The 27779-nt window shown below is 39.1% G+C and overlaps 1 protein-coding gene across 1 annotated transcript in view; it reads left to right on the plus strand.

Annotated features, from left to right (window-relative positions):
* Positions 1–27779, plus strand: part of PIK3C3 (phosphatidylinositol 3-kinase, catalytic subunit type 3) — a 119418-nt gene that overhangs the window by 80153 nt on the left and 11486 nt on the right. Inside the window, exons 16-22 of the mRNA XM_006889233.1 lie at positions 1413–1544; positions 8448–8576; positions 8934–9003; positions 10988–11052; positions 11953–12037; positions 15367–15441; positions 25282–25450. Coding sequence (XP_006889295.1) covers positions 1413–1544; positions 8448–8576; positions 8934–9003; positions 10988–11052; positions 11953–12037; positions 15367–15441; positions 25282–25450 — 725 coding nt within the window. The remainder of the gene's footprint in view (positions 1–1412; positions 1545–8447; positions 8577–8933; positions 9004–10987; positions 11053–11952; positions 12038–15366; positions 15442–25281; positions 25451–27779) is intronic.

Below are 27779 nucleotides of genomic sequence, written 5' to 3' on the forward strand. Positions count from 1 at the left end.
ATATGAAACTTTGAGCTTTGGTTACAGGGTGTTTTGTTTTTGATTGATACTTATATTATGAAATTCTTATAATGCAACTAAAGTGATATAAATAATCTTGTGTGTGTGTGTGTGTGTGTGTATATGTGTATGTATATATATATGTGTATATATATATCATTTGTTTATATGTAATATATGTGTGTGTGTATATATATATAAAATCATTGCTGCAGTTCAAATGCCTTATCCTGCTAGGGTTGAGAAGCCAGCTTTTCCCTTTGAAGAATAGTGCAGCGCTCCTTGATCAGTAAAAAGAAGTGGTTTTTGTAGAACATGTTCTTCAGGTACTATCTAGTCAGTTCTGACCCATAGTATACAATACAACTAAACATTCTTCAGTTCTTCACCATCTGTCCTCAAAATCTTCTTTGCTGCTATTGCAGTTAGTGCGTGTTAGTCCCTCTCATTGAGCTTCTTCCTTTCTTTCTTTGACCTTCTTTAAATGTTATTAAATGACAAAGAATTTTTTTTGTTATTTTTCTGAAATCTTGGCTTCATGTACTATATACATGATCAGATGGTGATATTATTGTTGTTGTTATATGCTGTTGAGTTGTTTGCAACTCATAGTGCTCCTATGTACAACAGTTCTGAAACCTGCTCTATTACCCCAGTCACTGAGTAAACCCATCTCATCGAGGGTCTTCCTCTCCTGAGCTGTCCCTCCACTCACCCAAGCATGACGTCCCTCTCCAAGGACAGGTCCCTCCTTGCAACATGTCCAAAGAATGGCAGATGGAGCCTCAGAATCCTTGCCTCCAAAGAGCAGCCTGGTTTCACCTTTTCTAGGACAAACCTATTTGTTCTCTTAGAAGTCCATGGTATATTCAGTTCTCTTCTCTAGCACTCAGCTCAAAAAGTTTGATCAGAGTCACCCTAAGGTACAATACATGTTCTAGGTTTATATGTGTAAACTGGGAGAAACTCAGAACATGTAGCAGAACGGCATAGTAAAATTGATGCTTCATATGCATCATGCAAAATAAAGCTTTAAAGGAAATGACAGTTTCTCTATGTCTTTACAAATCCTTTGAAAAGAAAAACTGAATATTCAAGTCCAAGTTAAATATATTTCTGATATATCCCCCCTCCCGCCCCTGCTCTACCAAGAAAAATTTAATTCCTGGTGCTTTCTGAGAAAGCCTGGTTTCTGGTTTCTGAGTGAAGCATTGCGCATTTCAAAGCACGCGGCTGCTGTTCTGAGTCTTCTGATAAGTGCTCGCTCTCTTTCTCTCGCTCTCGTTACTTTGCATGTGTTTTTATGATGCTCTGCAGACATTTTAAAGTTAATAGAGTCAGTTTTTACGTCTATCTGATGGAGTTTATAAAGTACTGCTCTAACTTAATTAATCCTTTCTTACGTGTTCTAGAATGAGAGACTGCAGGCACTGCTGGGAGACAAGGAGAAGATGAATCTGTCAGATGTGGAACTTATTCCGTTGCCTTTAGAACCCCAAGTGAAAATTAGAGGAATAATCCCAGAAACCGCTACATTATTTAAGGTAATGGTGATAGATCCTTGTGACACATGATTGGAGCCTAAGCTGGAACAGGAACAATACTTTGGAAAAGTAATACAGTGCAGGCATTTTTTAAATTTATTTTACACATTAATATTAGATAAAAAGGTGCCTCCTTCGGTGTGTTTTGATCTTAGGATATTCTCATGTTACCATTCCATCACTGCTTTTAATCTTTAATTCTTTGAACTCTCTGTTAACTAGTCACACTTGGAGAGTGTGTGTGTGTGTGTGTGTGTGTGTGTTTTCTTACAAGGCGTTTTTTAATGATAATTATGCATTCAATTAAAAAAAACAACTCAGTACCCCCTGATTCACAGCTGACCTCCTAGCAGTTTCTCAGGGGCTATAAATTCACAGGAGGAAATCGCTGTCTTCTGAGAAGCAGCTGATAGATCAAATTGCCTTCCATGTGGTTGGCACTGTAGCTCCCTATGAACTAGGTGCCAGCACTCCATAACGTTAATAGTAACGTACAGTTAACGTACAGTTTAGATTGTTAGAAGTTTCACTTAGCCTTTTGATACTTTTCATTTCAATGTCTGTTGCTGTAAGAATTTTTCTTGTATTTCCAAGTAGCAGTTTACTTTAGTCCTTAAATGCATTCCCTCCAGATTTTCTTTTAGCTGGCCATGAAGACCTAGTGATAAGAAGCTGCACTGCAGTTCTAAAGGCATGTAGTTCAAATCCATCAGTTGCGGCGTGGGGGGAGGATGGGTAGTCTCCTCCCAAGTAATTTACTGCCTCAGAAAACTCACTGGAGGATTGGCAGTAGCTTGATTTAGACTTGAAGACACACAGCAAGGACAGTGCAGCTGATAAGGGTTACTGGTGATGCAATGCATTTCATATTGCATTGTAACCAAAAGGTCAGCAGGTTGAATCTACCAGGTGCTCTGTGCAATGGACGCTCTTCTCCCATAAAGATTGACAGCGTTGGAGATCCCCTGGCGGGTGGGGAGGGCGCTGCTGTAGGTTGGAATCCACTCGCCAGCGATGGCTTTGGAGTTTGGTTTATACAGTGGTGGCAGCCACCTTGTTTCTCTAATCAAGCTCCAGGGCTAAAAGGACTGAGCATTATTATTGTTGGTGATCGCAGATCACTATGCTGATTATATGCCTCACAGCTCTGCAGGACCCGTGCTTCAGGCATTGTGAGGCTTGCGGTGGAAGAGCGTAAGTCATATTTGAATATTTTTAAGAACAAGTCATAGAAAAACAATTACTGTACTTTAAAATATATGTAATTCAAGTTAAATTTTTTAATGAGGTGTTTTTGTTAAAGCCCCCTGATTTTGGTCAAACATGCAGACATGAAACAAGTTTCATGGACACTATGTAATCTTACTACATTTATAAACTACTGTCAAATATTATTCTGTTGCTTTCGTGTTTAAATGTTACTTGTGATTTTTTTTTTACTGATTTCAACGTTCATTAATTGAAAGGTATCTGATCTCTTGATAGTAAAAAACACTCCAATCATGAAAACAAATTATTGGAGGAAAATAAAAGAAAAATTACTTCACTTAGAATGAAACCTCTAACAGCTAAAGAATAGACTGTCAAATTCAGGTTAACGTGGCAAATTGAAATCACTCACTTAACTCCCTACATTCCATTTACCTACCAATATGGAGCTTTTCCCCAAGGGAAATAATTTTTTAAAAAAGGAAAACCTTTGCGGGAGGGAAAGAAATCTGCTTTGTCCCATTTATCAAAAAAGTTACAAAACACATGTATAATATAATAATAGTAAAGAGAGATTTCCCTAAAGCATAGAAAAGTCCTTAATAGAGTACAGTCTGTAATTGGAAAAATACTACAGTAGAATATGCATTGCAAATGTATTTTAGTTCATTCTTTCAGTCTTCTGAGGGATGAAATAGAAAAAAAATATATGAAGCATGTGTAACAGTTGGACTTTCTGGTAGAACCAGACCAGAAAATCTAAATGGATTACTATTGAAATGATACTGATGCATATTTAGCCTGTAGAACAGAGGAAAACTGCCCCATAGGCTTTGCAAGGCTAATATAGTACATTGACAGAGAACTGCTTAAAATACAGTCTGGGTTTAGAAGAGGCTGTGACACTAGAAATATCATTGCCAATGTCAGATGGATCTTGGCTGAAAGTAGAAAGTACCAGAAGGATGTTTCTTTCTGTTTTATTAAGTACGCAAAGGGATTTGACAATGTGGGTCATAACAAATTGTAGCTAACATTGAGAAGAACAGGGATCCCAGAACAATTGATTGTCCCTATGCAAAATCTAGACCTAGACCAGGAAGCTGTTCAGACAGAGCAAGGGAACACTGCCTGATTCAAACTCAACAAAGGAGTTGATCAAGAATGTATCCTTTCTACATATCTTTTTAATCTGTATGCAGAAAAGATCATTTAGGAGGTTGAACTTTATGAAGAAGGATGTGACATCAGGATTGGAAGAAGACTTATCAACAACCTGTGTTATGTTATCAACAACCTGTGTTATGCAGGTGACGCAACCTTGCTCACTGTAACTGAGGAGGACTTAAAGTATTTGCTGCAGGAGGTTAAGGACTACAGGCTTCAATATGGATTGCATCTTGGCGTCAAGAACACAAAGGTTGTCACCACCAGGCCAATTGGCAGCATCATGACAGATGAAGAAGAGATTGAGGTTGCTAACAATTTTATCTTGGTTGGATCCACAGTCAACACTCTTGATATCAGCAGTCAGGAAATCAAAAGATGAGTTGCTTTATGAAAGTCTATTTGCTGTTGCCAGGGACCTCTCCAGAGTATTAAAGAACAGCAGTGTCAATCTAGAAACTAAGATGTGTGTAATCCAGGTCATGGCCTTTGTAGTGGCTTCCTATGCATCTGAGAGCTGGACAGTGAATAAGGTTGACAGAAGAAGAATCGATGCCTTTGAGTTGTGGTGCTGAAGAAAAGTTTAGAACATACCATTGACTGCCAAGAGGATAAACAGGTCTGTCCTGGAAAGGGTGAAATCAGATTGCTCCTTGGAGGCAAACATTTTCAAACTCTGTCTTACATACTCTGGACATGCTGTCAGGAGGGGCCAGTTTTTGGAGAAGGACGTCATGCTTGGAAGGGTAGAGGGCCAGTACAGGAGAGAAAGACCTTGGATGAGAAGGATTGACAGTGATTTTGGCAACGAGGGCTAGTGTGTCAGAGACAGTAAGTTCAGCTCAGGGTACAGACGGGTACAGGGCTGTTGTTTATAGGTCGTCATGAGTAGTCATCGACTCCATAGCACGTAACAACAGTCTTTATGAAAACAGATAAATGCATCTTTCTGCTGTGGAGCAGAGTGGCTGGCGAGGCCAAGCCACTGATCTTTTGATTAGCTGCTGAGTGCCTAACACAAAACTGACTCCTGGTCTTCGTTTTCTTTAAAGAATAATCAACAGCAGTGTGGTAAAGTATTAATTTTGCCCTTTCCCCCCAAAGTATATTTAAGAAAACAAATCGGTGTGTCTTGGAGAGGGTGAAACCAAGTTTCTCCTTGGAGGCTAGGATTTTGAAGCTCCTTCTCATATACTTTGGGCACTTGGCCAGGAGGGACCAGTCCTTGGAGAAGAACATCATGCTTGGAAGGGTTGAGGGACAGCGCAGGAGAGGAAGACCCCCAGTGAGATGGATTGATACAATAACTAGGACACATAACAACAATAATTTGAAAATAAATTTTGTGACATACTTCTAAACTTAGATAAAAAAAATATACGTAATGCTATTTTTTTAAAGATATTTTGGACCCCTTTTCTCCTTAATTGGTGGGTCTTACTCATTTGTGGTCCTGGATCCTTTTTGCACCTGGTAAAAAATGTTGGATTTTACACTTGAAGAGGGATCCATGGTTCCCTGCTGTCCCTTTACAAGCCCCTTAGACTTAAAATGTATTACCTCTTTACAAAACTGATTGAAGACCTAAATGTGAAAACTGAAACTCTTAAATTCTTAGAAGTAAACGCAGGACAATACTGTCAGGCCTAGTTTTTGACAATGAATTTTATCCTTTTATCACTTCAAAAGCATGAACCACAAAAGATAAAATAAGGATATGAGATCTCATAAAATTAAAAATTGTGTTCATCAAAATGCTTCCTCCAAAAAGGGCAAGGTAAGATACCAACTAGAAGTATGTCGTTGTTGTTGTTGTTGTTATTGTTGTTGTTAAGTGCCGTCAAGTCGCAGGCAACTCATAGCGACCCTGCAAAGGAGAGTCCTCAACGCTTGGGTGCCTTTCATCCTCCAGGTTCATAGGGTTTCCGGAGGCAAGCTATTATGGAAGTGGATGCCACTCCTCCTTCCAAGAACTAGAAGTTTATCTTTGGAAAACACTTATTTAAGTAACATGTATAAAACAATCTCTCACACACACAAGTGTGTGCACGCACACTCATATACATGCCCCAAATGAAATCATTCACTCAGAATATAAAGAAAGGGCTAAATAGATGGTTTACCAAAGAGAAAGGATGTTAAGTCGTCGCTGAACACATGAAAAGATGCTCCCTGTCATTAGGTATCAGATAGAGGCAAATAAAAGGATTTGACAAAAGTTTGTGATAGGTGTATTCACAAGAACAGTAACAAAGAGGCTATTGTGTACAACAAAACATCTCATCGATTTTGGTTTCTTTACAGGTTTAGGGTCATAGTTTAAAGGGACATAACAGTTAGTTTAGTGCTTTTGTTCTGTCCTGCAGTTTGTTGTGTGGTGCCTGGAGTCTTACAGACTTGCAGATGGCCATCTAAGGCATGACAGTTGGGCTTTATGTACCTTGAATAACATAGGAAGGAGAATTAAGGATTGGGGGAGGAAATGGAATGTGGGACTAACTGCCTCTTGAAAACTACCCCTTTTGCCATAAGAGGAACTGGGTGCTGACCATTAGCTGTTACTGAACGGTTTGATTAAGTATTCTGTAGGTGAATACTGGTCAAAATGAAGAAAACAGCAGAACAGTATTTTAACTCTTTGTAGACATTACAACTTTCAGGACCCACGGAGGCTGCAGTGAGAGGTTAGCACTGCTAACCCCAAGGCTGCACTTCTCGGGGCGTTGGGGTCCAGCAGCTCCATGGGAGAAGAGTGGGCATTCTCCTCCCATGTGATTTACCACCTCAGATACTGCTAGGAGGGTCAGCTGGGAGTCAGAACCAACTCCATCAAAGTAAATTTTGAGACCGTCATTAAACTTTAAACCAGAAGCATTTCATTAAATATTCTTAAAACCAGGCAGTTAGATTAGCTTAATATGTAAAAAAAATATTTGCCTTGAGCATTGTACTCTTTCAGGCATCTCTCTATAAAGGATCAAATTGACAACAGCAATTCAAAAGAATAGATAGGAACCTTTCGGGCAGGAACACTTCAGAAAAGAAAGATCAAAACTGTCCAGGGCAATGTAGTCGGAGTCACTGAATCATACATAATATGTGTAAATTATGGAATTGAGATATGTTCAGCTGTATAGATTCTTAAAAATCAGGTATAAAAAGAGTTCTGTTGTAGACCTTAATTTGAATGCCAGAGCTAGATCTTTATGGGGAGTGGGCCCCTTAAGGTACGGGATCTGTGCTAGTTATGCAAATGTTGTTAGCTCAGATGACTTATTGCACTTCCTAAAGGGAAATCACTACAAAATTTCTTCTGCCCACCATTTGTCTTTAGGACGCTCACTTCCAGTTATTCAGAATGAGTTTATGTGGACTAAAGTGCAGGGTAATTTATGGAATAAATTTTTTACCTGAAGTGGTAAAGGATAAAATGAAGATATATTTAAGTGTAGAATTTCAGTCCCCTGGAGTTTATGAGCTCTAAATGTATTTTTTTTTGAAGCATTTATGATACTTTTTGGCTCAGCATTTTTATAGGAAAAGTTTTCAAACATATAATACAGCAGGAAGATTTTTACAGTAAACCACTGTGTGCCTTCCATCACCAACATTTTTCTCTTGCCATTACATGTCCATTTCTCTCTATTGGATACTGTTTGGGCTTTTATCTTACATGACCTGCTTTATTTTCTTTTATTTGTCTTGACATGTCACCAGGTTTCTTTCATATACAATTTTTGGTCACTGGTTATCACTTAGAGAACAGTTTTCCAACCTTTTTTCAAAGTAGTGGTTTCAGTGTACCTAGTATCCTGTGTGAGGCTTTATTTGATTGTTCCTCCCTAAGAGAATTTTATTTCTCTTTTTTGTTGTTGTTGTTAATTTAAATATGTATCTAAACTAAATCAGAGGTTTCATCAATGGGGGAAAATTTTGGAAGAAACATCATTAACAGCTTTTTCAGAAGAAAAGATAGAGGTGTTTGAAAGCTCTTCTGTTTTACAAATGAGGAATTGGAGTCCCAAGGTGGTGCAGTAATCATGCTCACTTGTCATTACAACCACAGGCTCCTGATTTCTTAAATGGAAAATTCTCATACTCTACTGTTTTTTGTATTTTTGTTTTATAAGAAACAGAAATGACAAGTCTATGTTGAGTGCCTGCTTTGTATCAAGCTTCGTATCAGACCCTGGATCCCCAGTGGTTTTGATCATGTCAGGAACTCTTGCAGATGAGGTGTTATTTTCATTTTAGAGACAAGGATCACCCAGCTAGTTCCCGGCAGAGCCTGGAATCATATCCATTACTCTTTGACTACAGAACTTTAAACACACACACACACACACACACACACACACCTAGATAATCTTTTGACCATTTGTTAGTTCATTGTTCTAACCATTGTCCCCCAAAGTATCTTTCTGCCCACCTAAGTTTATCTGCTTGTTTTCCTTTATATCAATTTCCTTTTTGATATTGGAAACCTTTCTTAATTTATGTTCACAATTTTTGTTTTTATTTCCCCAGAGTGCCCTAATGCCTGCACAGCTGTTCTTTAAGACAGAAGACGGAGGCAAATATCCAGTTATATTTAAGCATGGAGATGATTTACGTCAGGATCAACTCATTCTTCAGATAATTTCACTCATGGATAAGGTGACCAAAGCTTTATATTGGTGGGGAAACTTTTTAAAATACACACACACACACACACACACACACACACACGCGCGTATAAAATTTATAACACATATATTATGTGATGAGGAAAAAGTACATTTGTGTATAGTCTTAGAAAGCTCATTGGTCTTGACCTTGATCAGATTTACTTAGCTTTTGTGTTTCTGAATCGTTTCTGTGGTCAGTGTTGAGATGAAACTGAGTTCATCTTTTTTCTGAGTTCTGTGGTTCTTTAGGTTTATTTCCTAAAAATCTGTTATATTAAACTTCTGGGCTGTGTGTCTGCAAAGCTATTTAGTAACAATCTTTTATGTTTTATCTTTTGATTGGAAGCTGTTACGGAAAGAAAATCTGGATTTGAAATTGACACCCTATAAAGTATTAGCTACTAGTACTAAACATGGTAAGTATATTTCAGATTATCATTTATTTTATTGTCCTGTGAGCATATTTTCTTTCTTAATTGGAAATTTAACATTAACAGTGTTGAAGTTTGAGCTTTATTTCAAGCATTGAAGATCAATTGTACATTTCGTTTTTTCATGCTATTAACTCTTGAAATAACTAACAAGACTCTTTAGAAAGAAAGGTAATATATTTTTCATGTGTTTCTTTGCATTCAAATGGATTGCAATTAAAAAACTTTTTCTTCATGGTAATCTTCATTTGAAAACCTGGACTGTGTGAATAAGAATATGGTTAGAGTAAGACTCATCAATAGCCTACATTATACAGATGACACAGCCTTGCTTCTAGAAAGTAATGAAACATAAAGCACCTACTAAGGAAGATCAAAAAACTTTTTAGCCTTCAGTATGGATTATATCTCAATGACAGCAAAGCAAAAATTCTCATAACTTGACCAATGGGTAACATCCTGGTGGAGAAAAGACTGAAGTTGTCAAGGATTTCACTTTACTTAAATCCGCAATCAGCACTCATGGTAACAGCAATCGGGAAATCAAAAGGTATATCACATAAGGAAAATCTGCTGTCCTGAACCTTTTAAGTGCTAAAGAGCCAAAGATGTTAATGTGTGCTTGACCCAAGCTATGGTATTTTCGGTTGCTTCATATACATGAAAAAGTTGGACAGAGAATAAGGAAGACCAAAGAAGGATTGATGCCCTTCATTTGTGGTGTTGGAAGAGAGCTTTGATCATTCTATGAACTGGCAAAAAAACAAATAAATGTGTTTTGGAGAAAGTGTAACTAAAGTGCTCATTATAGGCAATGATGGTGAAACTGTCTCATACATACTTTGGGTGTGTTGTCAGGAAGCACCAGTCCTTGGAAAAATACTTTGCTGAGAAAGATAGAGGCTTGATAAAATAGACCTTCAATGGGCTGAGTGTGGTGGAGATTTGGTGAATGCTGCAGGATAGTGTAAGGGGATTGAGGGGCTTTTTTGTTGTTGTTGCTGCTGTTGTTTTGGGTTTTTTTTGTGTGTGTTTTGGTGTTTTGTTTTGTTCTTTTAACTTGAATCTCTTCTCTGTTTATTATACTTTTTGGTCCAGTTCTGAGGGTTTTTGTTTTATTTTTTGTCTGTTTCTTATAAAATTTTTATTTTATACTGGTTTACTTATGGTGTCTGGATCTTTCTCCTTTCCTTTATCCACCTCTCCCTCTACCCATCAAATTGTGTGACCTATGATTAACCCCCACCCCCATCCTCACCCATCTGCCCGCCCCTCCCTGCCTTGTATCCTTGTACTCGTTCTACAATAATGGTCTTATGTAGTATTTATCCTCATGACACTGAGTTTATCCACTTAGCGTTATGCTCTCCAGGCCCTCCCAAGTTAGGTCGTAATTTAGAGAATCATTGCTTCTGCATGCTGCATAGTATTCCATTGTGTGAATGCACCATAAGTTTTCAATCCATTCCATTATGGTTTTGATCTGTGGTTCATGGGGTTGCTACAAATTGAAGCTGACTTCATGGCACTTACCAACAACAACGTGTACAATAATAAAAGTTCATTTAGAATAAATAAGCAGATGAAGCTGGCTTACTTTAAAAAAATATTTTCATTATGATTATCATAAGAGTCCGGAATGAAGGTTGCAGAGTGGAGTATACATCAAATGGGGGTGGGGAGGTACGGGGGGATTGTATACCAATTTTTCTTTTACTTTTCAAAGAGAAGAGTGAACTTGGGGGGGGGGGCTGAGAAAAGTGCAACAATGAATGAATGGAAATCAAAATCTCTGTACATGTTCATTGAGATTAATTTAAAAAAATTTTCTTATAGTTATTATGGCATAAATGGCAAAATAAGTGTAATATTTTATTTAGTGTTCCTTTCCAGGTAGTTCAGATGTCTAAACCTTTGTTGTTGAGTAACCAGTAGCTGTGCTTAATGTGTTGCCTGTGTTTATTTGTAGGCTTCATGCAGTTTATCCAGTCCGTTCCTGTTGCCGAAGTCCTAGACACAGAAGGAAGCATTCAGGTACGCATTTTTGTTTTAAAGATTTATTCAGTTTCTAAATATACATTCGTTGTATACAAATTCCATTTTTAGAAATGAAAATATTTTGTTGTTGTTGTTAGTTTTAAGCCATCCTTCCCTCCTCCATTCTTTTTCTTATCATCTGAACTAACAGTTAACAGAAATTCTGTTAATACATGTGCATCTACATCTCCCAGCTGTCTTCTCTCCTGCATTTATTATCCCCTTATAATCCTCTTGTTCAGCCAGCACGTCCTATAATAACTTATTTATTCATTTCCTCTGGTTTCTGGCAATTATTACTACTTGGATTGTAATTGTTTTGAGAATTTACAATTAATTTTATTTAACTTATTAACAGAAACAGTGTTTCAATGCCTGCCCTTAAACGGTAATTTTAAAAACTCATATTAGCTTTCAGGGTGGTGGTGGTTGTTGTTGATTGCCTTTGAGTCGGGCACGACTCATATCGATTCTGTGAACAAAAGGCTGAAACCCCTCGACGACCATCGACATTTATCAGAGTTCAGAGAGCTTTCAGGGTAATATGTGATATTTGAATAATAGGTCAATAAAGCTGTGGATACACAGAAAAACAGCTCATGATCACTTTTAAGGGTATGGCAAAATAAAGAGACCAATGATGTAAACTACTAAACATTCACTTTTATTCCATGCTTTCCCTATAGAATGTGGAATACAAATAGCAGCGTATATTTTATCTCTGTGGTTTATAAGAGTAGGAATAAGATTGTTTCCTTAAGAACAGACTTGCTAAAATCTAATTTTTTAGAATTTATCGACCGCATTTTAAAGTAGAGCATTATTTGTCACTATTTACATTTCAGAATGTCTGATTTGCATTGAGGTGTAATGACCATGTCACTAATGTCCTTTCAGAACTTTTTTAGAAAACATGCTCCGAGTGAGAATGGCCCTAACGGGATAAGCTCTGAGGTTATGGACACCTACGTTAAAAGCTGTGGTACGTTTTTCACGCTCTTTCTCTCCATTGATATGGTTAAATAAAGGAAAGCAATCCATCTTGGTGTTTCCACATTTATACACACTTGGAGTATGTTAAGATTGATCAATTTGACCAAAATATGTTGGCCTGCTACACAAACAGTCAACAGTTTGAGTCCACCCATGGAGATTCGCGGCCTTCAGAAACCTGATGGAAAGTGGATTTGCATTAGAAGAACGTTGCGCTGTTACTTCATGTTGAGTCTCTACCGACTCGCAGCAATGCTGGTCTTGCTTGGTGCCCACAGTGTTGCTCTGCTTGAGCCCATTGATGCGGCCACACTGTCAGCCCATCTCCTGTTTTTACTGGACCCTCTCCTTTTTACTGGATATGTCCCTCTCCAGCATTTGATCCTTCCTGATAGTGTGTCCAGAGTAAATGTGACAGAGTCTTGCCATCTGCACTTCTACAGAGCAGACGGCAAGACTTCTCATTGTACTTCCTCTGAAACAGATAAGTCTGTCCTTCTTACAATCTTCCATGTAATCAGTAGTCTACCAACATCACAATGCAAATGTGTCAGTTCTTTAGTCTTCCTTATTCGATGTCTAGAAAAAGAACAAGACAGTGTTGATAAAAGAAGTCGTGAATTGCTTTGATTTCATGAAACCTCACACTCACTGCCATCAAGTCGGTTCTGTCCTGACAACCCTCCAGTATGTTTCGGAGGCTGTCACTATAATGGGAATTGCCCATTTTTCTCCTGAGGAGCAGCTGGTGGAACGGAACCCATGGAGAGGCGTGCCCTTTGGGTTTGCAGCACAGCACACTGTAGACAGTGCCACCTGGACTCCTGTTGTTGTTGTTGTTGTGTGCTGTCAAGTTGGAACTGACCCAGAGCTGACCCTCCAGCAGGTTTTCAGAGGCAGTTAATCACATGGGCGGAGATGGCCCATCCTTCTCCCACAGAGCAGCGAACTGCGTGCCTTCGAGCTTGCAGCACAGCTTCTGACTTGAAATATACCTGTCCTGGAAGCTGTTAATAGTCTCCTTGATACTCCCTCCGACAGTTACTTAAAGGAGCCCTGGTGGCACAGTGATTAAGCACTGAGCTGCTAATTCAGGCATTGTTTGAACTCATCATCTGCTTCACAAGGCAAAGCTTTAGCACTTTGCTTTCATAACGTTTTACAGCCGTGACAGCCCTGTAGGTCAAGTCTCCATCCTGTGTAGTTACTAGATATTGAAGTGGACTTGATGACAGTGGATTTCTGTGGTGTTTAAGTAGGATAAATCTCAACAGTAATGATGCCACAGATGAAGATGACAGTGCGCATTGCCTTGTGTCATATTGTGTGTTGGTTTTTGTGTCCTTTTTGAGAAAAATAAGTAGCAGCCGTCTTAACGTATATTCGCCACCATTTGTCTGTCCTCATGGAGCCTATATTCTTGAGGATGATTTTTTTATTTTCTTAAAATGTGGGCATTCATAACTAGAATTTAAGAGCAGGTTGAGTAAGGAATTCACTGGAAAGTTAATTCCTGAGTAATGCATGATACATGGTATATTATACCCTTTAACATTTAATCAAAGCTGGGTGGTGGTGGCGGTGGTTGTTAAGTACCGTCAAGACATAGACAGCTCATAGCAACCACCATTTCGGAAGTGGATGCCACTCCTGCTTCCAAGCTTGTTTGAATTGGGCAGTGCTACCAAACACTGTCCGCCATGGGTAACTGTTATCACATTTGGCACACCAGTGTCACAGTGTTTAACATCACAGCAACCACAAGTTACCTCTGTACAGCAGTGGACAGGCCACGGCTATACCATATAGAAGAATGTTTGACCAAAGACAATTAAAACCAGGCTTGAGGGCCACAGATTAAAATCACCCACCTTGGGCTTGGTAGCATCACTTTCTGTCCACTAGCCAATGTAGCTCTCTCTGTGTTGTTATTGTTGTTAGGTGCCGTCTAATCAATCTCTTATACCACAGAAGATTTGAGGGGAAAAACGGTTTTGTTCTTTTATCCTCCTCCCCTGTTCTGTTCTTGTCTCCTTTTTTTCTTTCTTTAATTTAGACACTCAAGTCTCTTTTTGTGCTCTTGAGAAAATCACATGCCATCTGACATCTCACTTAAGCTTGATGTCTGAGATACAAATCCCTCAAATGACTGGAAGCTTATACTGTTTTCCTCTTGAGTTTATCTGTTGATTGGCATACACAAACGTGGCCTTTCAGTGGCTTGGGCTTCTTAGTGGCGAGGGTCTTAGAACTAGTATTCTAAGAGTTAAGAAGTAGGCACTTCTCTTGAAGACCTGTGCTGTGAAGCTGGTCGTATCTGTTGTATTCTTTAAGTCAAAGAGCTTGCCCAAATTTAAGGGAAGACTACATAGAGCCCGCCCTCTAAATGTGCCAAGGAATTGCTGACCATCTTTAATCTACCACACTTTATTCCCAGTACTTGATTCCTTGTGATAATTTGCATATTGTAAAACAATTACTTGTTTCTCTTTACTTGTCTTTCAAAATTCCAGTAACAAACACTGCATTGATAGAGCAAATTTTTTCCTTGGAGAGGCCTCCTGTGTTTCGGTGTTACTGTTTTGTTTCATCTTCTGAGTTGGAACCCACTCATATCTGACCCTTTACAAGATTTTCAGGGGCAGAAAATTGCATGGGAGGAGGTTGCCCTTTCTTTGTGCCACAGAGCAGCTGGTGGAACCGAACCCTGTACCCTGGAGTTGGCAGCCCAGTTCTCTACCACTAAACCACGAGAGCTCCATCTCAGTGTAAAATTGTGTCCTACAGGGTTTTCCGTGGCTGACTTTTGGGGATGCAGATCACCAGCCTTTTCTTTCATGCCTTTGAGTAAACTCTAGCCTCCAGCCTTTTACTTAGCTGCCAGGTAGATTTCATCTTTCTTACTGAGCAAAATTATCAGCAGTGGTATTGTACCATTGGCAAGTATTTGAATATCACAGAGATTTCAAAGTGGAGCACATACTATAGAATTCCGTGTACTCGGTTCTCCGCATACTGAACCTGCTCTCCCTTTTGGAATATCAAATTTAGTATGTGTTAATAAATTTATTGTTTTTCTTCTGTGAACAGCCTTTACCAAGTCTGTAAAATTACGTATTTTGCAAATTACGTATTCTAGAACAGACCTGCTTATAAGAGTCCTGCAACAAATTTAATTTGAGAATTTAGGTGATAAATCATAAACAGTGGTAAGCAAATGGAAATGGAATTACTGTCCACTGCTTTTATATGCAGAGGAATATATAACGTTCTCCACATGTATTTTTCATGAATCTTTTTTGCTTTTGTGCCGTGCAGCTGGCTACTGTGTGATTACATACATACTTGGAGTTGGAGATCGCCACCTGGATAACCTTCTGCTGACAAAAACAGGTAACAGAAAAAATGATTGCGAGAGAAACGTTTTATTTGCCAACAGTTTCTCCCCTGGAATCTATTTGTGGTCGACATAAGTTGTAAAGATAAATCAGAGAGTCTTAAAGGTCTTTTTAAAATGGTATCTTTGAAGGACATCTGGGTTGCATTCCTATCCCTACATAGAAGAATCTCTTCAATAGTAATCTGTAGACAGACTTCCTGGTTTTGTAGTCGAAATGTCTCCTTTCCTGGAAACCCTATAATGTATGCAAGCTGTCCTTTCTCTTACTGTACACATCTCGTTCGAATGTTAGAACCTTCCTTCTCTTTTCGAACTACACCTAACTCACTCTATTTCCTGTCTTTCATTATTTGCTTTGCTTCTTGGATTTCCCTGGACTACTCATTTTCCTTCCTCTGCTTCTGTTAAGTCTTTGGTCCCATGGCTTACAACCATCTGTCTCTACTCCAATCCTTTTCATTAGTTTAACAATCATGTTACTGTTGTTGTCATGTGCTATCGAGTCAACTACCACTCATAGCAACCCAGTGAACAATGGCTCTGAACCTTCCCTTGCCCGAGCCAGCCTGTCTCTGACACACCTGCCCCACTGCCACAGTCAGTGTGTCAGTCCTTCTCATCCAGGGCCTTCCTCTCCTGTGCTGACCCTCTTCCCTTCCATGTACGCTTTCTTCAAGGATTGCCCTTCTCGGCAGCGTACCCAAAGTATATGAGATGGAGCTTCAGAATTCTTTTCTCCCACGAGCCGGCTGGTTTCACCTTTTCTAGGACAGACCTGTTCTCTTGGCAGTCCATGATATGTTCAGTACTCTTCTCCAGCACCTGGTCAGTTGCAAAAGTATTTCCCATTCCCCACTTATTGCCACCAGTATTCTACCTCTAAGTCTTGTGGTCTTTTTCTTTAAATGTCTTGGGAAGTTCTTTATGGTCCTTACAAGGCTGATTTTTATTATCAAGTCTAAATTCTGTTGATGGCTGCTTTGAGAAGTCCTTTCTGCTCTAGTTTGAAAAAAAAAAAATAATCTCCATAATACCTCTCTCAATTACTTTCTACTTATTACTGTCTTGTTTTTGTATACCTTCTCATCAACTGAATTTATCTTTTTACATAATACAGTAAATATTCAGTACCTGTGTGCTTGATACTGTTCTGAAGGATAATAATATGAAGTGAACAGAACAGACAACAGTCTTTGATCTCTTGAGTCTTTTTATTAAGTCATTGTTAACACCACTTGCATCAAGAAATTCTATAAGAATGGGGCTCTTAACCTATCCAGCTTGCCACCATACCACCAGAACCTGAACAGTGCCTTACTAAAGTGTTAAAGAATTAATTGTTGAATGAATGATAAAATAAATATTTCTGATCTTCTGTGTACTCTTTTCTGGTCTAAAGAATTCAATTTCTTCCACCTTCTACAGAATAGATTTTCACAGGAGTCCAGAACGAAGATAGCATAGTGAAGTGGACTTGGGAGGAGGGATTGAATAACAATGAAAGAATTTTTTCTTTTAATTTTCAAAAAGAAAAGTGAATGGGGGCGAGGGATGGGTAGGGAGAAAAGTGCAACAGTGAATGACTAGAAATCCAAAGTCTTTAAACTTTCATTAAAATAAAATTTTTTTAAAAAAGGAAAATTTTCAAGTTACTCTTTAAAGTGGTCTTTAGGTAAAGCCATTTTCTGTTTTCATTAGCATGTCCCCAAATTGGTATAGAGAACTTAACACACTAAATTATGTGTAGTCTAATTGTTAGCATAGTAGCCTGATTAATTTGTGTATTCTATATCAAGGCCATGAATCCATTTAATAACCAGGACTCGAATAATATAGTTAGATTGTCATGGAGGGAGATTCTTGACTAATTTGCTGACTTTACAGAAGTGTCTTAAAAATGTGTGGAGAAAATACTATTTTGGAAGAAGTTCCCCTGTGTTCCTTTTATTTCTTTTTTATGGAGTGTTTTACCATAAACTTGAGTTAGCAGCATGATTTCATTTGTTCTGTATTTTGATCATTTTAAAACTTATACTGGAAGAGTTGTTCTGAGTTATCGATGATGAACGGTCCCATCAACAGTGGAATACTCGAGTATATTATGTTACATCTGTAATCCAGTAATCATTGATTCTACTCATCTCTTTGGGAAATTAGTAATATAGCAGATCTTTCTCTCTTGGGACTAGAGTACAACTCTCCCGTGTCTCTGTTATGTTGATGGGAGTATATAAGAGGAAGCTTGGGAAAGAAGAGTCCACTTCATGTAATTTTATAGCTGAGACACAGCTACTTGTTTTAGGAAAATGGAATGAAATTGCTAAAACGTGAAGTTTCTTGCTTTGCTTTCCACTAGAGGGCGCTCCAAAGTTGCCTTTAACACAGCTTTTGTTAAAATTGCTGCTTGCTTGTTAAGAGACATAATTCCCCCCCTTACATCTTATCTTGTGCCTTTTCTTAACTATTCTTAATTATTTCACCTAACTAGATTATAAAATTAGTATTTTAAGTCTTCCTGACTAGTACAGTGTTTTCTATTTTCAGATTAAGTTTGAACATAATTAGATCATATACAGAAAGAATGTGTCAAGACAAGTGGAAGGTATAATGCGTCCTTCAACTTTTAAAAGTTTGTGATTCATTTTAAAAGATATATTTTTAGTCATCTTTCACTGATTGCCAATATAACAAAACATCTTCAAGTTAGATTCATTATGATATACTACATTATGTAGTATTGAGATTGAGATTGTCCACAGCTTCAGTTTGCTCGGCTCCACAGTCAACACTCTTGGCACCAGCAGCCAGGAAATCAAAAAACGTATTGCGATGGGAAAGTCTGCTGTTAGGGACCTCTCTAAAGTACTCAAGAGCAGCGGTGTCTCTTTGGAGATGAAGGTGCGCCCTGATACAGGCCATGGTCTTTGCAATCACTTGTTATGCATCAGAGAGCTGGACAATGACTAGGGAGGATAGAAGGAGAATTGACGCCTTTGAGCTGTGGTGCTGGAGAAGAGTATTGAGTGTACCATGGACTGCCAAGAAAACAGACAGATTAATCCTAGAGAGGGTTAAACCAGGCTACTCCTTGGAGGCAAAGATTCTGGGGCTTCGTCTGACATACTTTGGACATGTTGCAAGGAGAGACAGGTCTTTGGAGAGGGACATCATGCTGGGTAGAGTAGAGGGACAGTGCAGGAGGGGAAGACCCTCAATGAGATGGATCGATTCAGTGACTGGGGTAATCGGAATGGGTGTGTCAGAGGCAATGCGATTGGCACAGGATAGAGCAGGATTTAGGGCTGTTGTACATAGGGTCGCTATGAGTCGCAAACGACTCGACAGCACATAACAACAACAACACACTATGTTCATTATTTGCTAATTCAAATATAAGACTAGCCACTCTGTGGTAGAAAGATGGGTAGTCTCCTTAAAGATTTACAGCTTTGGAAAGTAGCAGAGGGTTTCCATAAATCAGCATTGACGACTGTGATTTTCGTTATATGTTGTAAATACTTCATATAATCATGACAATTTGTAGACTAAATTGCAGACAATAGTACTGCTTTTAGTTAAAAATACCTCAAATATCATTCCATTGGATATTTCTAGTCCATTACCTTAGCATGTTGTTGTTGTGTACCATCAAGTCAGAAGGGTCTCACGGGTGTTAGCAGGTTTTCAGATGAAGAGATCACCCATCTTTCTCCTACAGAGCAGCTGGTAGATTCAAACCCCCTGCCTTTGACAGCACAACTCCTTACCATATGTGATACGTCATGTAACTGCCCACACTCTCAAAGGCCATGTGTTCTTCTACTCTGTAAATTTAGATGAAACAGAGTGTGCGTGAATGTGTGAGTGAATGAAACCAATCTCTTGTAAACCTTCACTTAAAAAAAAAGGAAAGCCAAATAAAAACAAACTGTGTAAAGGAAAATGCTTCATGGCATTTGGGGAATTTAAGAAATCTATTCAAGGATGGTGACAACATAGGAGTCACAGTTACCGCTTTCCCAGAATTTGGAGGGTTGGCTGGCCAAGTCGGCTATAGTTTCCTCAGTTCTGAGGCTTAGCAGGCCTGCAGCGCACAGAGGACCTGCCCATACAGTTCCCAAGGTTGTAAGTCTTTGTGGAAGACGACTCTCACACACCTCATTCTCCTGGGGAGCAGCTGATGGGCTCAGACCTCTGTCGCTTCAGTTAGGAGCCAAACTCGTTTAACCATTTAGAGAACTTAGCTTTGTTGAACGGAGTGCTGGTGGCCTAATGGGGAAGGAGCTGTATTGCAAACCCAAAGACAGACAGTTCAGATCCACCAGCTGCTTTGTGGAAAAAGATGTTCAGTCTCCTCCCTGGTGATCACAGCCCTGGAAACCCTCTGGAAAGTCAGCCGTGAGTTGGTTGTTTTTTATCAACAGCAAAGTGAGTGAACAAGCTTTGTTGACATTTCCTCAGCAGGTACAGCAGAGGGCGCTCTAAATCTACCATAAATGTAAAAGTCTGGCGCTTTGTCTCTGTTTTCACGTAGTCAATTAAAGCATTGTTTTCTTGAAGTAAACATAGAGTGGGTGATCCTTAATCACTTATATGCTAATAAAGAATTCTGTAGGCAAGGGGATGCTTGTTGGCACAAAATTAAAGACATTTTTAAAACACTACTATCCTCTTTTTAAAAAATACATGACTCTTTGAACATACAAAGCATAACACTTATATCATTGTTAGATGTTACAATTAAGCACTGGTCTCATTTGCAAGCAGTGACCCATGAACAGCACTGGTTTTCCAAGATGGAAAAGTGGGGTTATGTTTCCTTCCCAAAATATGTAATTCGCTTAACCCAGGTCTGCTGACTGATGCCATGTGATATTAGCATGCCAGAATTTACTGATGGTGACAGGTTTGTTGTCAGAAGTTGGTCAGGCTGATGCAACACCACCCTCACCAGACCTGCTATACTCAAGCCTGTTGCCCCAGCGTCGGTGTCAGCCCATCTCGTCAGGGGCCTTTCTCTCTTTTCTTGCCCTCTACTTTGCCAAGCCTGCCATCCTTCTCCAGGGACTGACCTCTTCTCACAACATGCCCAAAGTGTGCGAGATGCAATTTCCTCATTCTTCCCTCTGAGGAAACACAGGCGCGCCCTGGCAGCACCGTCTCCAAGATATATATGTTTTGACAGTTCAGGATATAGGTAGTACTCTTCTCCAACACAGCACCTAACTGAAAAGTCAGCAATTCAGACTCGCCAGTCACTGCTCAAACTCACCTGTCACTGCAGGAAAAAGATGTAGTGGCCTGTAAAGATTGACAGCCTTGGAAACCCTGTCTGGGGGCCTGCTGTGCCCAAAAACTTCGTTGTGAGTTGGAACAGACTTGGCAGAACTGGATTTGTTTTTATATATTTATGTGTGTTTTTTTTTAATTTGAGAACTTGGATAAAAGTAAATGAAAGCGTCTGTAAAACTTTTTAATTGTGCAGGTTATATAGACTTCAAAATAACCCAGTGTTATTGATTCTGACTCAGAGGGATCTATTTATAAGGACATAGTATAACTGCCTCATCAGGTCATACTCTCTGTCCCATTTTTGTTTATGTATGTCTTGTAGTTCTCTGTTGCTCAAAAATGTATTGAAAAATTTTACATTATCACTATTTTTTAACACGAAGTGAAAATAGCTCTAATGCCAGCCAAGGTTATAGCGGCTTAGTAAGTGATGGCACAATTGATGCTACACTTTCAAGCGAGCGTTTTTCATAGTAAAGCTATGATTTTGTTGTTAGGTGCCGTCAAGTTGAGTATGATTCTTAGTGACCCTGTGAACGGCACATCAGAACTCCGTCCTAACCTGTGCCATCCTCACCCTCAAGATCATTACTGCTGTCACTGTGTCACTCTACCTGGTTGAAGGTCTTCCTCTCCTTCACTGACCCTCTGCCTTCCCGAGCATAGTGTCCCTCTCCAAGGAGTAGCCTCTCCTAGCAATTTGCCTAAAGCATGTGAGATGAAGCTTCCTCATCTTTGCCTCCAAGAAGCACTCTAGTTGCACCTTCTCCAAGATGTATTTGTTTGTTCTTTTTGCAGCTCTTGGGATAGTCCGCTCTCTTCTCCAACACCACAGTTCAAAGGCATCAATTTTTCTTTTGTCAAAAATCTTAAGGAAACCCAACAAGTATTTGTTCACTACCTTTCTTGTTTCTAGGCTTTGTAATAGGGCAACAGGTAGATTGAAAGAAAAAAGTCATTTTGTGGACAAATGATTAGTTGGTGTAGGGAAATCAACATACATTAGAGTGGTAAAAGAGTGTTTACAGTTGAAAATTGAGTGAACTAAAAATAAAACAAATTGGATTTTAGGGAATAGTGTATGTCAGGTAGAAGGAAAGGAAGAGGCATGAAATGTGAAATGAATATGCAATTTTGATATTAGTAATTTTTAATTATTATGGAAACAAAAAGCCTTACTATTAAACATTATTACTTTTAGTAGTTTTATTCACTTAACTACAAGAAATTCAATTGTCTTGAACTATAGTTCAAAATAGCTCCATGTCACTTATTCAAATAATTGGAACATTTAATTAGCACTTCTTACTCACTGTGTTTTAAGAGAAGGTAATTACTGTCAACAGAGTTCATTTGTTTTATGTACACTTTTAGCTCTTGACTGTTTAAGGTGAATATATTTGAGTAAGAATAAGCTCTCTGAAATTCTTAATATTTTTAACTTCCATGAAATACATTTTTAAACCTTTATTAATGTGATTTACAGAAATCATTCCTTTTGTTATAAGAAGAAATTCTTAAAATACTGCTATCTTCTTTTTAAAATAAATGATTCTTTGAACTTGCAAAGCATAATACTTATGTCATTGTTCAGTGTTGAATCTTTTATGCCTTATGATTAAACAATAATCATATTCTTTGGGGAATTTTCTTATAAGAATGATAGAAATACTCTCATTTGTCGGCAATGAGACATAACCAGTATTGGAATTCTAATAATGCCTTTATAAAAGGAGAAGGGAAAATGGCTTGTCCTTTCTTTCTAAAATATGGAGTTCTCTAAGTAAACCAGGTCTACTGACTGACACCATTTGATACGAGGGTACCAAGATTTATTAATGGTGGCAGCTTTGTCATCAGAGGTTGATCAGTCTGATCTTTTGATTAAGCAATAAATATCACTAGAAATTGTATTCAGGGGAAACCCATTTAAATAATTATATACAATCATGCAAAATCCTGATAGTGTGTTTGACCTTTTCATCTTTATGTATTGTAGTTTACTAGATAGAACTTAACAGAGTAGAAATCTTTATACCTCTTGAAGAGTAGAATAGCAAGACTAAGGTATGACCGACCCCAGCCATGGTCTTCTTAATTGCTTGCTGTGCATTTTTGTGCTAGAGAATGACTAAGGATGACAGAACAATCTGTGCCATTGAATTGTGGTGCTAGAAAAGAATTTGAACATACTATGGACTGCTAAGAGAACAAATAGGGCTGGCCTGGAAAGGGTGAAACCAGGTTGCTCCTTGGCAAGGATTTTGAAACTCCATCTCACACACTTTGAGTACATTGTCAGGACGGGCTGGTGCTTGGAGGACATCATGCTTGGAAAGGTAGAAGGCCAGCACAAGAGAAGAAGGCCCTCTGTGAGATGAGTGGCACAGTGACTGTGGCAATGGGGTTAGGTGTGTCAGTGCAGGCGAGGTTAGCTCAGATAGGTCAAGGTCAGGGGCCATTGTTCATAGACTCCCTATGAGTCATAGTCGACTGACAGTATAAAACAACAACAACAAGGTAGTGCTCTGGTGGTAAGGAGTTGTGTTGCCCATCCAAAGGCACGGAGTTTGAATCCAGATGCCGCTCATTGGGAGAACGTCCATGAGATACCCTGTAGTCTTCTATAACAACACAGTTAAAGGACTTCAGTTCTTTGTTCTGCCCTGTTCAACAACAATTTTCACATGCATCCAAACAATGGAAAATACCATGGCTTGGATCAGGTGCTCTTTAGTCTTTAAATCTAAACCTTTACTCTTTAACTCTTTAAAGAAGTCCTTGACAACAGATTTTCCCAGTGCAACACAACTTTTGATGTCTTAACTGCAGCTTCATGGGTGATGATTGTGGATCTAAAATCATTGACAACTTCACTCTTGTCTCCATCCATCATTATGTTGCCTGTTGAGACAAGGATCTTGCCTTAAATGTAGGAATGGTGAAGCTTCATCTCACCTACTCTGGGTATGTTATCAGGAGGAACCACTCTTGGGGACAAGATATCATGCTTGGAAAGGTGGAGGAATGGTGAGAGGACAACCTTCGTGGAATAGATTGACACTGTGACCGTGGCCATGAGCTTGCACATGCCAGAGATCATACAGTTGGCACAGCATAGGGCAAGGTACCATCATTTGCTTGTAAAGTCACTATGAATTGTAGGCGCCTAGCAATGACAGTCTCACGCGTACCACAAGCATGTGACTTTTCACCAGATAGAAGTTTATTGCTTGTCATTGTTGTTAAGCGCTGTCAACTATGACTCACAGAATCTCTCTGAACAGCAGCTCTGAACCCTGTCCTGTCCCGTGAAAGGTCATCCTCACCATCTCTGACCCCCTTGAAGCCCATTGTCACAGTCGCTGGTCATTCTATCTCATTGAGGGTCTTCCTCTCTCTTGCTAACCTCCACCTTTCCAAGCATGATCTCGCTCTCCAAGGAATACCCTCTCCTAGTCGCTTGCCCAGAATATGTAAGATGACACTATCATCCTTGCCTCCAAGAAGCATTCTGACTGCACTTTTTCAAAGACATACCTGTTCTTTTGGCAAGACTGGAAATCTCAGTTCAGGATCCTGACCCCAAGAGAAAACTTCCTCTGTTAGCTCTGGAGAGAAGATCACTCTCCATGGAGCTTCCTCACCTGGGGAATCTTTCATGTGACATGGAATCTTCTCATCTTGTCTTTTGTTGACTCTTCTATCTCAGCAGTGATTTGTTTAAGACAGACACTACACTACTGCTCTCATTAATATAAGGAAGAAAGCCCATTCCCAAATGGAATTAAAATCACAGTTACAAGAGGAGAACTTACCACGCTTATTTTTCTGGTGGAGATCTTACAATTCAATCCAAACCCATATCTTAATACTTGTAAATCGCAGATGCTCTGACTGTTCTCTGGCAGAACACTGTGTAAGATAAAGCATCACGTACTTACCTATCTGTTCTGTGACGTTAGATTACTGCTGTGGAGTTCCGCCTAATGGGTGTCGCAGGGGTGAATAGTTCTCACTTGCAGCAAATGAGTGACACTGAGAAGTTGAAAATGCTTCTGACGATGCCAACAATATGATTTGAAATTCAGGGTTTAGTTTTGTTTTTCTGATAACAATAAAGTAAGGGCTATTTTGAAAAACGCTTCAAGAACAATAATAGTCTTCACTACATGATGGATACTCAGTTTAGATTTCAAGTAAGAAATTTGCTGCAAAATACTAATTTCTGCTCATAACTACGAAAGTGGTCTGGATTTTGATTGACTTTGATTCTAGAGGTCTAAAATTGGATTTAAAATTAAAGCTAATATTACCACAATGATTTATAGCATAAATACATTTGAATGACTGAATTATGATAAACTCTGAAGTCCTCTTTTATGCCTTGTATTTGAGAATTAAGAATTTTAATAGACATTATCATTGGTGAACACTCCTTATGAATAGCCACTACTTAGGGTTATTGTATGGCATAACCCCTTCCTATTTGTTATTCTAAGATATTGATGGAAACAAATTTATTTCTTGTCAACATCCAGGCAAACTCTTCCATATAGACTTTGGATATATATTGGGTCGGGATCCGAAGCCTCTTCCTCCTCCAATGAAGTTGAATAAAGAAATGGTAGAAGGCATGGGGGGCACCCAGAGCGAGCAGTACCAGGAATTTCGTAAACAGTGTTACACAGCATTTCTCCACCTTCGAAGGTAAGTCAACTTGCTTGGCATAGAGACTTGCAGCAAATGTATTCCCTAGCCCGAGAGGAGTTGCCCAGATAAATGTCTAAACATCCTTAGCATCACTCTCCTATTCAGAAATGATGCTGGAAACAGTGTTTATGTATATTTGATACCTGTTTTGATAAGCAGTGAGTTATCAAAGAAAGAATAAATGTCCTTGCTTTCCTCCTAATTATCTGATTGCTATCCCACCAAAGAGGAAGCAGCAGTGGCACAAGATTAGGTAAGCAAGTAGACTTCCCAGTCAGTGATGTGACATTGTCATCAAATGGGCTGTGTGCTTTGACAGCATCGGGGTAGAGAGATAAATCCACCAGTCTCCAAGACGAGGCTCCAAGCTCCACGCTGGGCTCTCTTCCTTCTCCCCGGCAGACTTCCTACTTCTGTAAGCAAAATAGTGAAATCTTTAACTGACTTAAAGTGACGTTAGCTCCATTATTTTATCCTTTGGCGGCATCTCTGTCCGCCTTGCTTTTGGTTCCTCAAGAAGGAGGGGGGAGGGAGTATCCTAAAATTTGGCTTAGCTGCTAGAAAGTAAATCTTGTGCGTAATTGTGTCTCTCCTTCTGAGTATGTCCTTGCTTATTCTGTTTAAAGATTGTTATTTTTATTTTTAGATTTAATGAAAGTTTATAAAAACTTGGATTTCCATTCATTCACTATTGCACATTTTCCTCCTTTCCTCCCTGTCCCCTCCCTCACCCACCCCCCAGATCACTTTTTTCTTTGAGAAAAAAGTTCTTTCATTATTATACAGCTCCCCCCCCCCCACCACCACCACTTTACTATGCAGCTCTTATTCTGGACTTTTGTCATGCCAATAATACCTAATCATATATTCCTTTTTTTTTTATCATATATTCCTTTTATACAATTTTCTCCCTCATCCGTTTCAATGCCGTGTTCGTTATTTGTCCCTTCTTTTCTTTGTTCCCTCAATCCCCATGTCAGTCCTGTTCCATAATAGTGACATTACACAGTATTTGTCCTTCTGTGACTGAGATATTTCACTCAGCATAATGTCCTCTATGGTCACCCGTTTTGTATAATATTTCATGAGTTCTTTGTTTTTCAGTGCTGCATATTATTCCATGCTTGAAAGTTCTACCTAGGTTGCCCTTTCTGTTCGTCTACGTGTGTTGTGTTGTACATAGGGTTTTCAGAGGCCTGCTATTTCAGAAGTGGATGGCCAATCCTTCTTCCTAGTCTGTCTTAATCTGAATGTTTAGGAGTATCTGCCAGACAGCAATTTGTGGAGCAGTGAAAGATAAATCCCTCATTGTGGAGTTAACCATTAGTTACACTGTAGTCCCTGCCCTTAGGGGTCTCTTAAATTTAGTAAGGTGATGTGTCCTGTAGAACTCCTGTATAGATGGTGTCTTTCTTGGCCCAAGGGCCGCAAACGACTCGATGGCACATAACAGCAACAACATTATTCCATTGTGTGAATATACTACATTTTCTCTATCCATTCGTTAGTTGATGGGCACTTGGGGCAGTTTTCAACTCTTTGCTATTGTGAACAAAGCAGCAATAAACATGTGCATATATCTCCTTGGGTGGCAGTTCTGGTTTCTTTAGGGTAAATTCCCAGTAGTGGAATTGTTGGGTCAAATAGTATTTCTATTTTCAACTTTTTGACAAAGCACCATACTGCCTTCCATAGCAGTTGCATCATTTTACACTCCCACCAACAGTGAATAAGTGTTCCAGTCTCTCCACAACCTCACCAAAATTTGTTACTTGCTCCTCTGTTAAATTTTGGTATTATTACTGGGGTGAGATCATATCTCATAGTTATTTGGATTTGCATCTCTGAGAGCTAGGGATTTTGAACATTATTTTTTCATGTGTTTGTTCACCATCGGAATGTCTTCTTGGTGAACTGTCTGTTCATATCCTGTGCCCATTTTGCAATTGGGTTGTTTATGTTTATCTTTATCTTATTATTGCAGATTGTTGATTTTTCATATCTCTTCTTTTTGTCTCCTTTGTCACTGTATCTCTGCTTCAGTCCTGGTTTACTTGGGATTTACAGCATTTCACTTGGCGTGGGATCATTAACCCCACATAGCAGGATAGGCCCCGCCTAGAGCAACTGAAGCACAAAGCCAATTCCTCCCAGCACCTCCTTCCATCATTTCTGGCACTGACTGTCCCTCTCAGGCTTCTTGTAGCTCTATACCTGAGTTCATTAACCTATTACAGTGGCCACATAAGGCAGAATACATGATTATGGGGCTAATTGGGAAAGTAATAGATTACAATTGTGAATGGAAACAAAACCTGATTCTTCC

This window comes from Elephantulus edwardii, unplaced genomic scaffold (genome assembly GCF_000299155.1).
Source record: "Elephantulus edwardii isolate Elephantulus edwardi_28Jun2011 unplaced genomic scaffold, EleEdw1.0 scaffold00076, whole genome shotgun sequence".
Classification (NCBI taxonomy): Eukaryota; Metazoa; Chordata; class Mammalia; order Macroscelidea; family Macroscelididae; genus Elephantulus; species Elephantulus edwardii.